We start from the raw sequence: 13,246 nt of genomic DNA on the forward strand, positions 1-13,246 counted from the left end.
CTTCAACACATTTGGGATAATGATTGGAGTGCTTGTGTGTACGAGCGCACAGGTACGAGCGCACAGGATGCATGCGTGAGTGCGTTCTCGTTCCAAGCTGTGAGGGGCGATGAAAGATTGATGCTCAGCCGAGCCCTAAATCATGCATGCAAATGGATATGTTCTGCTAATGTACAGCTGAGAGGAAACGGGGCAGATGTGCATGTAAAACAGATGTTTGAACACACACACACACACACACACACACACACACACACACACACACACACACACACACACACCTCCAGTAAGATGATGATGATGTTAAAGAGCATCGGTGTTGTTTGCTCTTTATTCTCTTCGCTTGTGTCTCAACACGTGATGTGAAAATCCACACCCACCATCTTTAAAGGTCACTGTAGACGCACAGCCTCCACCATCGGACTGTGTCGTCCCCACAACCACCGCCGTCCTCATTCATGCGCGTCCTGCTCCGACCTCCACCTCAGCCGCAAGGAAGTGTGGACAACAGGAACGAGAGGAATACAAAAGGAGAAATCCTTCCTGCATATTATCCCAGATGCTCTTAAGTAAAGCGTCTCCAGATAACGTGCCACATTTTTACACATTTCGGGGTCTTAATGAAAAATAGGAACAAGGTGTTTTTGGAATATCTGCCAACCAGACAGCAGCTGTCAAATGATCCTTAGACTCTACTTTCCCTTATTAATGTAAATCCACTAAAACTTGTCGTTTTTGTCCCTGACAGGCTCAGAGTGTGAGGCCGCACTCACAATAGGAAATCCTTATCTGTATCCAAGCACGCTTCACTCCTAAAGTCCAGTTCGTTTGACTAGTGTGAGAGCTCTAATCCGTGCTCAAGCTGGGTACACTTCCTCGGCCCTGGCTCGCTTTGAAGACGTGTGCTTCAGTACGGTACAGTTCATGCACACGCACAAGGGCAGGCACACAAAGTTGACAGCCTTCATTCAGGGGACATCCCAGAGTGTTCTGTCTGTATGTGACTAACATGACTTAAAATAAGACACAAAGTCGGAATGGTACTCGACCGCCTGGCCCTTTTATTATTTTAACTTTTTTAACTTTTTTTTTTTTTTTGAGTCCGCCTGTCTTGTAAACTAAGCACGCTTCATAATAACATAAAGCTATGCATGTGTTGTATTACGACGTTATGTACAAGAGGTAACTGTGCTCAGGCCCGGTTAGTCCTGGAGCAGTGTGACAACGTTACTGAAAGGATCCTACAGAGACAGACCTTTGTTGATGTCTTTTAACTCATCATCAACCTTTATTTAAGTTCTCGGAGAGATCATTGAGGGCGACCCTCATTTACAATGATGCCGAGAAAACATAAATGATAAACAACGAGAAACGAGATAAAGCTACTACAGAAAATAAAATCAATAAAAGAGCAATAAGAGCAATAAAATATGAACACTAAAATAATTTAAAAGCTTGAAATTACTACAGTGATAAGTCAGTCATTAAAATCAAATAAAATTAAAACAGTTACAGTCAGGTATTGGGCGGTTAAAAATAATATTTCTAAAGTGTCCATAAGGGATAAAAGTGCTCAAATTCAGGTCCTGTTGTAAAATATTCCAGGAGTTTGCAGCACTAACACTAAAAGCAGTTTTGCCCAGGTCAGTCCTGACATGAGGAACCTGGAGAAGCAGCCTCTCACTCGAGCAGGTTAAAAATGGACCAGGGTTCAGATTAAACAAGGAGGTGATATATGACTAAACTAAACTAAACTAACTAAAAACAGCCGTTGCAGAAGTCTCCTCAAAGCCGCCAAACTCAATAAACAAAAAAATATTTTTACCCTGCAGGAGAAGAAAAGAGTTGCCTGTCTGCCACTGCCGTGATAAAATACCCATCCATACATTATCTATGCCTCGTCCGGGGTCTCGGGCCGCTGGAGCCGATACCAGCTGTCATTGGGCGGGAGGCGGGGTTACACCCTGGACTGTTCACCAGCCAATCACAGGGCTGACATACAGAGACAGACATATAAACCTCAATGATGAATGGCTCAAAGACAATGTGCACAAGCCGGGGATTACATTGCTGCCGTTACAGACTGCCTCAGGGCTGCAGGCTAACATCAGCAGCCCACCCAACAGTGGTTTGGACCCTCTTATTAACCCCTCAAAGGGTGCTGGACCCTCGTAAAGGGGTAGGGTATTTTCCCGGTGTGAGGACGGCCTATCGCTGCTGCTGCATCAAACCTGAAGGAAACAGAACGAGCAGTGATCCCTGAACGTTACTGTTGTGCTCCTAATGGATCTCTCAATAAATGTTTGGATCTGAGCTGGAGCTTAATGTCCAAAATAAACTCTAGGAGGATGTGAGCGTGTGAGTGCTCGCTCTCATTAAAGAATACGAGCTTCTTTAGATGGTGGAGGAGCTGGAGGCTGTGCAGCTGCGAGTGTGTCCATCCCTTTCGTTGCGTTTTGTAAACACGATGGACTGCTTCTCATCTGATGTTCGGAGGCAGACTGAGGAGACGATTAGAAGGGTCAACATCTAAAAAAACAGTCTGATATGAAACAAATGAGCGATAAGGAGGAGCGAGCGAGCTGCGCAGACACGTACAGTTAGCGCTCCTCGTTTGATGCTCCATTTAGCAGAAAGACAAAAATCAAGCCATCGCCGGCGCCGAGCTGCTCTCAGACGCACGCTCGTTATGGAGTCATATAAGAGGAGGAAGAAGAACAGGCTCAAAATAGACAATGTGCTTTTCCTCTGACTCCTCAGCAGCTGTGATGTGATTTGCAATAAGCGAGGGAACATCAGAGGCTGAAATCCCTACAAAAGCATTCCACACATGACATTTCCCTCTAATGCTAAAGCAAAGCACAATAAGTCTGAAGCCTTGAGAGGAGAGGCTCACATTAGCTAAATACACAGCCGAAAACACCAGGAAGCACAAATCCTTCCCTATAAAAGCTTTGGGGAAGATAAATCTGTTAGATTAAAAACATTTAAACTTCTTACACAACACAACCAGACAACAGAGGAAGCCTGAAACATGTTTGTCTCGATTTTATTTAGTATCAAAACTCTAATGTGTGTCTCTACAGTGTTTCCCCTAGGTTTACAGCGTTGGGGGAGTGGGGACAAGCCGACATGCTGACACGCCGACATGCCGACACAAACACTTGAAGGAGTCTTGGTGTTCATGTGTTACTTTTAATGACAGCTGTCCTTTTCTATCGGAAAGGTATCCTTAAACGACTTCTTTCCCTGATTTCTGACTCTATCCACTATCCTATCTCTACAATAAAGACACAAAAAGACCAAAAATAAATCTTTAAAAAAGGGGCGTTGGTAGGGGGAAACACTGCTCTAGTCTGTCTACAAACCCCCCAATAATGGGTTGGGGGGTTTCTTCATCTTCTGCCTGCTCCACTTTTCAGAAAATGTGTGCTCAAACAGGCCGTTTGGAGATTTTCCCTTCATGACATCACAAAGGGCAGTAGCCCCTCCCCCAGGTGGGTGACACTCCCACAGCTAGGTGTTTGTTCTGCCCTCTGAGTCTGCCCTCTCACCGTAAACAATAGGACATGGAGAGAGAAAGACAGAGTACACCCAAGCCCTTCCAGAGAGGGGGCGTTTTTTCTCCTGGCGCTGGCTGTGCAATCAAGCTTTGAGAAGAAAAGCGCTGCAAGTCCATCCCGTCTCTATGACAACAGTCTGTTGTTAACAACGGCCACTTTTTACTGCATGTTTTATATTTGGTACGAGACACGACCTGTAGGCGGCAAAACTACGGGGAATATCAAACATTTGGAAAAGAGCGCCGGTGACTTCAACAGCGCCTTTCTGAAAAGTTGAAAGATTTTCAACTTGAGCGCTCGGAAAAAGGACGCTGGGCGCTGCACTTTTTCTCCAGGCGGCCGCTGTCTTTCAAATATTTCAAATTAAGTCAAATAAAAAGAGAGAGAGAGAACAAACTTCGACTAATAAAACCTGCAAAGTCTGCACCGGAAAGATCGCAGTGAAACCTTCAAATCCACCAGAGTCTCAGCTTCACCTGCAGCTTCCTGTCAACATGTCCGTAAAGCAATAAAATAAGGTTGAGTTAGATCATTTAAGTCAACAAAGAGAAAGAAAAAAAACACAAAAACAGGCAAACTATGAGCTTGTAGTGAATGTATGTTAACTGTTGCCAGTAGGTCAGGGGTCTCTGAAGCTGATCGAGTGGAGAGAGCGAACCTGAGGAAGCCACTATGTGAAGCGGGTCGTTCCTGGTGTTTGCTGGATCACTCTGATCTTGACAGCTTTCTGCTCCTGCTCTAGCTGCACCCCCGGATGAGTAGCATGGCTGGGCACAGGGGGCACCCATCGATCCTCAAGTGGTCTTACTCTGTTTAACCCCCCCCCCCCTTATTGAGCAAACACTCTAAAATTGTGAATCCACTTCTCTAAACTCGATTAACAAACAATCTCTGAGGCTTAAAGTCATGATGAAGCAGGTAAGCCGTTCACAGGTTCACAGAGACCCCCCCCACCAACATCTGAGGCCCCTCTCAGCTGACCCCCCCCCCCCCCCCCCCCCCCCCTCGCTTACACTGATCCTGATGCTGTTTGTGTTCTGCATCATTAGCTCTCATTACGGACAGCTCCTGAAACCAACTCTAATAACCTGAAACAAGAATTAACAGGATGATCAAATAAACGGCTCTGCTTCTAATTCGATTCATCAGTCGTATTAAAACTAAAACAACAACATGTTAATTATGTTTCCTGTTAACAGTCACAACTGCCTGGCAAAGTAATCCTTCTTTAATACTCATGCTCCCATCATGCACTTTTCCAGCACTAATACCAACTGTAAGTGACTAATCTGAGGACTTTGTAGTTTTTTGTCCAACAGAACTTGACCAGAAGACACCAATTAACCCTTTCAATACATCCATCCATTTTCCTCCTCTTATCCTGATCTCAGATAGAAACAGACTTCCCTCTCCCAAGCAGCCTTCTCCAGTTCCTCCTGGGGGATTCAGAGGCGTTCCCAGGCCAGACGGATATATAATCCCTCCAGAGAACTCTGGGTCCGCCCCGGGGTCTCCTCCCAGTTGGGCATTCCCAGAAATCCTCCAAAGGGAGGCGTCCAGGAGGATCCTGATCAGGTGCCCAAACCGACTGACTCCTTTCGATGTGAAGGAGTATGTCCGAATGTCCGAGCTGCTCACCCTCATCTCCATCCCTGAGCCGGAGACACACTCCAGAGGAATCTCATTTTGGCCGCTTGTATCTGCGATCTCATTCTTTCAGTCACTACCCAAAGCTCATGACCACAGGTGAGGTGTGTTGGAATGAAGATGGAGCGCTGAATCGAGAGCTTTGCCTTCAGGCTCAGCTCTCTCTTCACCATGACGGTTCGGTACAAAGCCAGCTTTACTGCCGACGCTGAGTCGATCCGCCTGACAATCTCACGCTCCATCTTACCCTCACTCATTAACAACACTCTGAGATACTTAAATCCCTCACTGTGGACAAGGACTCACTCCCCACCTGGAGGGCGCAATCCACTGTTTCCCTGCAGAGGACCATGCTTTCTAAACAGACTCCTCTGTGTCTCCAATACACAACGGGCTGAATGCAAAGCAATCACAACAAGAAGAAGTTGTAAATACAAAGGTGAAAAACAGCTGTACATTTTTATGAGAGGGTTCATTTACTTCCCAGCACATATGAAGAAACCAAAGACCTCAAACATGCTACTCCGTCTTTTCTGAATTATCAGAAAGTGCTGAAAATCTGCCACCTGCTCTGTAGGTTTTCATGAGGTTATCGCTGTCTGAAACATACCACATCACTTCATTATTTTTTACAGCCTTTCCACTAACCCTGCAAAACGGCCATCATGCTGATTTGTGGAGCCGCTGATCGTGTGGGGCAAACACAACAAAGACCCGAAGGCTCCCTCTTCAACTGATTCATCCAACGACAAAGTGTACCATAACAGTCAGGAGGCTCATGATGGTTTCGGGGGTCAACAAGTCAGCTCACCCATCAGAAGAGGCAGGAGTCAGTTACTGTAAACTGCAGGCAACGTGATGCTTCCAAAGCAGCTTCTGCAGCAGTTTAAAACAGAGGGAGGTTTTCTTTAAATAGGCTCATAAACAACCTCATAAAAGCAGCAACTCCACCACCTCTGTTAAAGGTCCAATCGGTGAGATGTGTAGAGACTGAAATGATAAAGTGACTTTACTATATGATCGGACATTAAGGAAACAATGCAGCAGCCAGTATGTCCTCCTTCTGACTTTAGATTCTGGTCCTGAATGCTCTGGATTTGGCCACCCCCACACAGCCGTTTTGGACGCCCCTCGTTTTGCCAGATATGAGACCAGTTATCAGGTCAAACCAACAGGTGGGTGGAGAGAGGTTAGAACGCAGAAAGGTTTACAGACTTATGCAGAGCTGGCTAAACACTGAAGCTTCAGTGTCCACACCATGACAACCTGCGTGAGCATCGACTCTAGAGAGGAGGGGGGGCAGCTCTCTACAATGTTTAGAATTTGGACTGCAGTACCCATTTTAAACACCAGGTGTCAGAGTTACATATTGCTCCTTTAATCGATGCACATTTTATGATTCAAACACATCTTGTTGTACCCTGTAACAGCGCTATTCATTATCAAGAGAGACTTCAGATTAAGCTCACAGCTTTATCAAGAACATACAAACAAACTGGATTTCAGACATAAAACTCCAATAACAAAGACCAAACACAGAACAAGTTTGACCAGTCCTCCTAACAAGCACGACAACCACTGGATCTTTTTTTTTAAAATCACAGCAAAGCAAAGACCAATCATTGACTCAACAGTGCTGCACCGGGTTCTGCAGCCAGCCACACAGGCAGAATAAAAGTGTACTGAAAAGGAGCAGCTCCTACCTCGATGAGGAAGTCCCCCGTCCTGAGACCCGCCTGCCATGCCACCCCTCCCTCGTCCACCGACTCCAGGTACTGCAGCGCGGGGAAGGCGGGTGTGGGAGTGAACTCCTCGATGGGCGTATCCGCTGCACAGCGAGAGCAGACAGGGGTGGTTAGGAGGATAATGAGGAACGGGAAATACAGACGAGCCACAACAAGGAAAACAGAGACACAACCAGAGACACAGTTTAGAGGAAAACGTCTGAACTTATCAAACTTATTGACATCACTGATGGCTGCTGTCGCTTGACACCTAAATGCAGATAATGCTATCAGTAACACCTGCGCTTTTCCTGCTGTAATAAGTCTAAATGACTGCTGTGTCTGACCAACAGTGCTCACATCATGAACACTGAACTCCTGAACGTTTCCTGAAACTTTTGTTGTGAGCTGCATGTGAAAACACAAACAAGCACAGACTAACTGAAACTCTTCCTGGCAGCCTGTGTGTACGTTCTGTGTGTGAAGCCGAGGGGAGCTGATGGGAATTCAGCAGGAAATATTCATGAAAACCTATAACGAGTTCCAGTCCCCTCAGTGTTCCTGTAAAAATATTTTTTATGAATTTAAAGGAGGACTGAGGTGTCAGAGTGTGTTTACATGGACTTGAGTATCCTGATTTTCTCTTTGTACATGTAAACATCCTGATTTCATAAACCGTGATAAGTCTTTATCCTGACTTTGAGAAACCTGATTTTGCTACCTGGAGGACTCAGGAAGAAAACTTGATACTGTGGCATGTAAACGCCTCACCGCGTTTTCTGACGGCTGCCGACTACCTGCACAGGCGCCGCCTCAGCCATGTGACACATCAGCAAAACAAACATGGCGGCGGCGACAAGAACGTCTTACTTCTGGAGCGACGAAGAAACTGAGTTTTGTCTCTTTTTAGAATTTGTTTTCTAAAGTATAAAAAAGACGCTGTCCTTGGTAAAAGTGTTTTGTTTTTCTAGTTTATAAAAACTAAAAAAATTGTTTTCCAAAATGTTAATTTTTCTCAAGCTTTGTAAAAGACTTTCACACTTTGTAATTTGGGTTTGCACTTCCCAGACAGTCACAGTTTTAGACTTTCTTTTCTGATAAGCGATGAGTCGACATCATAAAGCGTCATCAAACAGCTGGAAAGTCGACCATTTGACATGTCTGAGAACCCCCCCCCCCCCACCACCACCCTAATTACCCACAGCGGTCTCATGTTTCTCAGATTTCTAAATTAAAAAGAAACATCACAGGCGCCTGCACGAATAAGATGCAGTAATCAGAAACTTGACCGTGTGTACAGGGAGATGAATAACCAGGTCTCTCTGAGTGCAGGTAAACACCAGATCCTGAACATGATCCAAACCAGGAAACTCAAGTCCATGAAACACGGTCACAATCTTTACACTCATTTTGAAAAGTGTCTGTGCAAATGTAAAATTGTCTGAAAGGAGAAAAGGATGAAGGAGAGCTCGTTCATTAGGACGGCTTTTGTTTGAAAAGTTTCTCTTCCTCAGCTTTTCTTTTCAATACACAAAACAGAAGCCTCAATAAATCAGTTGAAACACTTTAATGATTATCTCAGGATGGTGGACAACACGGAGCTACATTTCACATCCTTATACTCTAAACTGAAAGGCTGTCATAGTCACTGCACGCTCACAGAGACGTTAAAAACAAACTCTGAAGCCTTTAAATGTCGAGCCCCAGCCAAGAGAGCGATGGACGCCTGACGACACAGCGTGCAGGACGAACGTGAAGCTGACCTCGGTGTGACACCGAAGAGCTTTGGAGGAGACCTGAAAACTCTTTCTAAGTCCGGGAAGTGTTCCAGCTTCACTCTTTATCAGGAACAAGTGCTGAGGTCTATTCAGAGAGCTTAGTTTAATGCAGGATCAAAAGTGATGAAAACAATGGAGGCTACAAAATGTGCTGTTTGTTTACGCTGGAGGGCCGAGTGGAGACAAACAGAGTTAATGATCTTCAAACACATCATGCATGAAAACGATGATTGTACGCACATGCACGCCCAAACCTTATTTTCATTAGTGATGTTTTTAATGTCGTCTTAACTTTTCCCCAACAGTTTGAGCATCCAGCCTGCTCTCTCTCTCTCTCTCTCGCCCCCCCTCCGCCTCTTTGCTCTCGGGGAGGTTAAAAAATATTGAGGTTGGGAAGAAACCAGTGGTGACAAGTGACACTTCCTATAAATCATCCTGCTACTGGAAGACAAGAGTCCGCGGGCTCGTGCGCGGGGTTTCACTAGGGCATTCACATGATTGTGATGAGTGTGTTTCTTTAGGTGTCGTCCTGCGTGTGACACAGGGGGGGTGGGGGGGAGAGAAAGAGAGAGGGATGGATGGAGAGTAAAAAAAAACACAGAAACGCAGAGAGCAAAGAGAGGATGTGAGCTTATGTGACAGCTCGAGCATCAGTGCATGTTTGCATGCTCGTGTGTGTGTGTGTGTGTGTGTGTGTGTGTGTGTGTGTGTGTGTGTGTGTGTGTGTGTGTTCACCCCCGTGCAGGATAAGCTATGCTGGGTCAGTTCCCCCGGGGTGATAGCAGAGTGTGTCAGAGTGACTAGAACATTCCTCTTGTTTTTTCTCTCCTCTCCCTCCGTGTCAGTCCCTCTCTCCGTCTCCTGCCTCCCCCTCTTTTCCCTCTCTCCGTCTTAAAAAAACATGAATTTACTAAATTTACCTCTCGACAGTAACCATGGTGTAGACCAATAGCACGGCACGGCACAGTTGTGGAATGCAACGTGGATTATGACATGGTGAGAATCGTCATAGAAACCGACGCAGCAGCTCAAACTGGCTATTTTTAGAGCCAATCTCACGGCCTGGTGGAATATCAAACTGCCTGGATAGGTCAGTCAGATCACAACAGCTCATGATGTGGAGGGAAGAGGTGGATGATGGTGAGCGCTGCAGGGCAGGTGCACGTCAAACATGAAGTAAAAGCTGATTTTTTTTGGGTCAAAATCTGGAAATATCCTTGCATTCCCTTGATTTAACCAATGATGTCATATTACTGACATTTAAATCTGAACTGAAAGTGATTCAAAAACACATTACTATAAAAAAAAAAAGTGGGCAAGTTTAGGAGGGTGACAGCTGTAACTATGACAACAACATGCCACCAAAGTGTGTATGGTGCTCGTAAAGGTCACAATAAAGTTGTTGTTTTTTAATTGCAGAATCCATCTGCATGTCATTGCATGCTCTTATAGTGGGCGTCTTCAAAAATTACTTCATGCATTCTCACATACACGAGATCTAAGATGATGTAAGATGAGTCAAAATGCACAAAATTGCACCATTTTGCAGGAACACACACAAATGATCCTTTGTGGAAGGAGAGAAGTTAATTGAATGATTAGATGTTCATGAGGGTGAATGGGAGGCAGAAACAAATAGTGCACAAAAAGCGCAAAAAAAGTCAGAAATGTTCCTACCTTTGGCCCCCCGCAGCACGAATCCAAAGCCCTCATTCTCCTTCTTCTGGAGCACCACGGTCTTCTCGTCCACCACGCAGTCACTGTGGAGGAGATGCCGAGCAGAGCGCCCGTTAGCACAGCCCATCATCCGCAGCATAGCCACGGACGCCCTGCCCGAGTGGAGGTTCATGCTGCTGGAGGAGAGCTAGTCCGGCCAGGGCAGGGCAGGGCAACCCCGACCCCACCCCACCACCACCACCACTGCCGCCTCCTCCTCCTCCCCCTCCTCCTCCTCCTCCTCTGGCCGGCCTCTATCTCTATCAAACGGTATGACAGCGGCCCCGGCAGCCCGGCGACAGCATCTCCACAAAACACAACGACCCAGAAGAAAAAAAAAACAGAGGGAGACTACGACGGAAGAGACGCGCCTCCCTCCCCTCCTCACCGCTGACACTCCCCTTCCTTCCCTTCCTCCCCTGCCGCCGCAGCTGCAGCCGAAACGCGGGGTCGCGGCAGCGCGGTTACCCCCACCGCTCCGGCCGGCGGCGAGGCAGGGCTGCGCCGACGAGAAGAAGCGACATCAGGCCGGTGGAGACAGCGGCTAAAAGCTTATGATGAGGCGGGGAGGAAGGCTGAAGCTCGCCGGGTTGGTGGGGAGGGTGGAGGGAGAGAAAGCGAAAGGGAGGGAGGGAGCACCAGCAGAGTCTCGGTGTGGATGATGATGTCTAGGTGCGCGGTACTCTGCAATGTGAGAACAGCTTCAGAACCGATGGCTTGTGGGGAGGGTGTGTGTGTGTGTGTGAAGGTGTGTGTGTGTGGAAAGAAGAGAGAAATAGGGTGCGTGGAAAGGAGGTGACGGCGAGGTGTCGTAATTTTCAGTTAATCGACTTGTTGCAAGTTTTATTCACTGACATTCCTTTTTGTTTCCAAGTCAATCAGGCTTTGGGGGATAAAACATTTTTGTAAATTCACCGTAAAACTGCAACTTTATTCCAAAACCCACCACCTGTGTCCATGGGGGGGGGGGGGGGGGGGGGGGGGGCTCAAATCAATCTGTAGTTTTGTTTGGATTAGTTTCTCCCTTATTCCAAATCAGACTAAACATCTGTCTGTTACAGATTAGGCGATGACAGAGCCATACATTCAAGCTGTGACTGACCGACAGACGAGACTACGACTACACGGTGGTACCCGACCAATCATCACGTGATAGCGATGGAATGAAGAGGGGAGGGGCTAGACGACTCCCCGGAAAGAAGCCTGTTGATGACAAACTGCAGGCCATCTCCTGCACACTGTCTGAATTGGACAATATTGGCTTATCGAATCTTTCAATGAACACAAATCTGTCTAAATTGCAAAAATACGTTGGCAAAGTTGGGATTTGTGCGTCAGACTGAACGTACGTGTGACATACAATTCCAAAAATTTGGTTGGACAAATTATTGTCTTGCACATATTTGTTATAAAAGAGATGTATGGAGGCTGTCGTCTCAAGCGGGCGGTCCGGGTTCACATCCCACCTGTGGCCTCCTTCCCGCATGTCGTTCCCCACTCTCCCTCCCTGATTTCTGACTCTATCCACCGTCCCATCTCTCCATTAAAGGCCCAAAAAGCCCAAAAATAAATCTTTAAAAAAAAAAGAGATTCTTTTTGTTTTAAAGTTTTTTAAAAAGTTTGGAACAGCAGTTTCATACGAAGCTTTTATACAGAAGTTCCAGGAGGAAGTCCTATCCAAACATCCAAGAGAGAGGATTTAATTCTGTTCACATTAAAACTTTACTAATCAGATGGCTTATATAAGAGAAACTTAAAGGAAAAATGTGCGACATGTTCCACATAAATATATCATAAATCAAGTCTCTCCAGTGTAAATGTGTCTCTGAGTCATGACTGTCTACAATGAGGGAGAAGCTCGAGTCCCGCTGGCTGTGTTGTTGTCAGAGTCGTGTTTACATAGACGGCCGGCTCCTCCCCTTTTGTATAAAAGCTGTTTTAGTCAAGGACTAGAGAGAAGAAGAACATACTCACTGATTATTTGGATGTTAGTAAGAGTTTTTAGATCACGCTCATTCTGTGTCAGTTTAGATGCAACGTGAAGCTACAAGCTAACTATAGAGCGCTAACATTAGCATGCTAACACAACAATGCAGGACACAGCTCGAGCCAAGGATGGTTTTTGTCTGCCACTTGTGATTGACTCCCCCGTGTGAACTCGAGTGTAGAGGGGTTGGAGGTGTGTCGCTGCAGGAGATGGAGGAGGCGTGGCCAAACAGAAGTCTGTTTTGGTTTCATGCTGGAGCTCAAGGGCGACATCTACTGGATCAAAAAGCCGCACATCCTTCCTTTAAACTTAAAAACACATGAACACTGTCTACAGGGATAATAAGAGCCTGACAGATGTATAGATGTATGCATATATTGTCATTGGTATGGACCCATCACAGATAGAGATCAGTGTACCTTTTTTCAGGTATACATCTTTTATTTTAAAAAAAAATTGTTTTAAAGAAAATACTATAACAGAGAAACAGTTCTTTGGGGGATTGAGATTTTTTCTGATCACAGGTGGTCACATAGCGACACCTGTAGCTACCTTTAGGGTCTTAATGGGATGCACAAGATACCCTGTTGTGTTTTTCTACCAGCACTTCAGGTAGTTTCTGCACTGCTTAGTATTGGTTTCTCTTCAGTCTAACATGTCTACATCGTACTTCCTGGTTAGGTAGGCAGAGAAAAATACAATGAAAGGTCAGGGGAGTATCACGAGGAAGGATTAACACCACACTTCTTCAGGACAACCACCTCTGCTCTGTGGGGCAAAAGATCCTCTGAGCTTCTTAAAATGCTGCAAATTAATTTACAAAGTTGATTT

General features: G+C 45.9%; 1 protein-coding gene across 1 annotated transcript in view; it reads right to left on the bottom strand.

The window, feature by feature from the left end:
• LOC132979130 (SH3 and multiple ankyrin repeat domains protein 2-like) overlaps window positions 1–13,246 on the bottom strand; it is a 240,976-nt gene that overhangs the window by 47,186 nt on the left and 180,544 nt on the right. The window contains exons 16-17 of the mRNA XM_061044700.1: window positions 10,390–10,472; window positions 6,914–7,038 (exon numbers count right to left, since the gene is read on the bottom strand). Coding sequence (XP_060900683.1) covers window positions 6,914–7,038; window positions 10,390–10,472 — 208 coding nt within the window. The remainder of the gene's footprint in view (window positions 1–6,913; window positions 7,039–10,389; window positions 10,473–13,246) is intronic.

This window comes from Labrus mixtus, chromosome 1, assembly GCF_963584025.1.
Source record: "Labrus mixtus chromosome 1, fLabMix1.1, whole genome shotgun sequence".
In the NCBI taxonomy this organism is placed as follows: domain Eukaryota; kingdom Metazoa; phylum Chordata; class Actinopteri; order Labriformes; family Labridae; genus Labrus; species Labrus mixtus.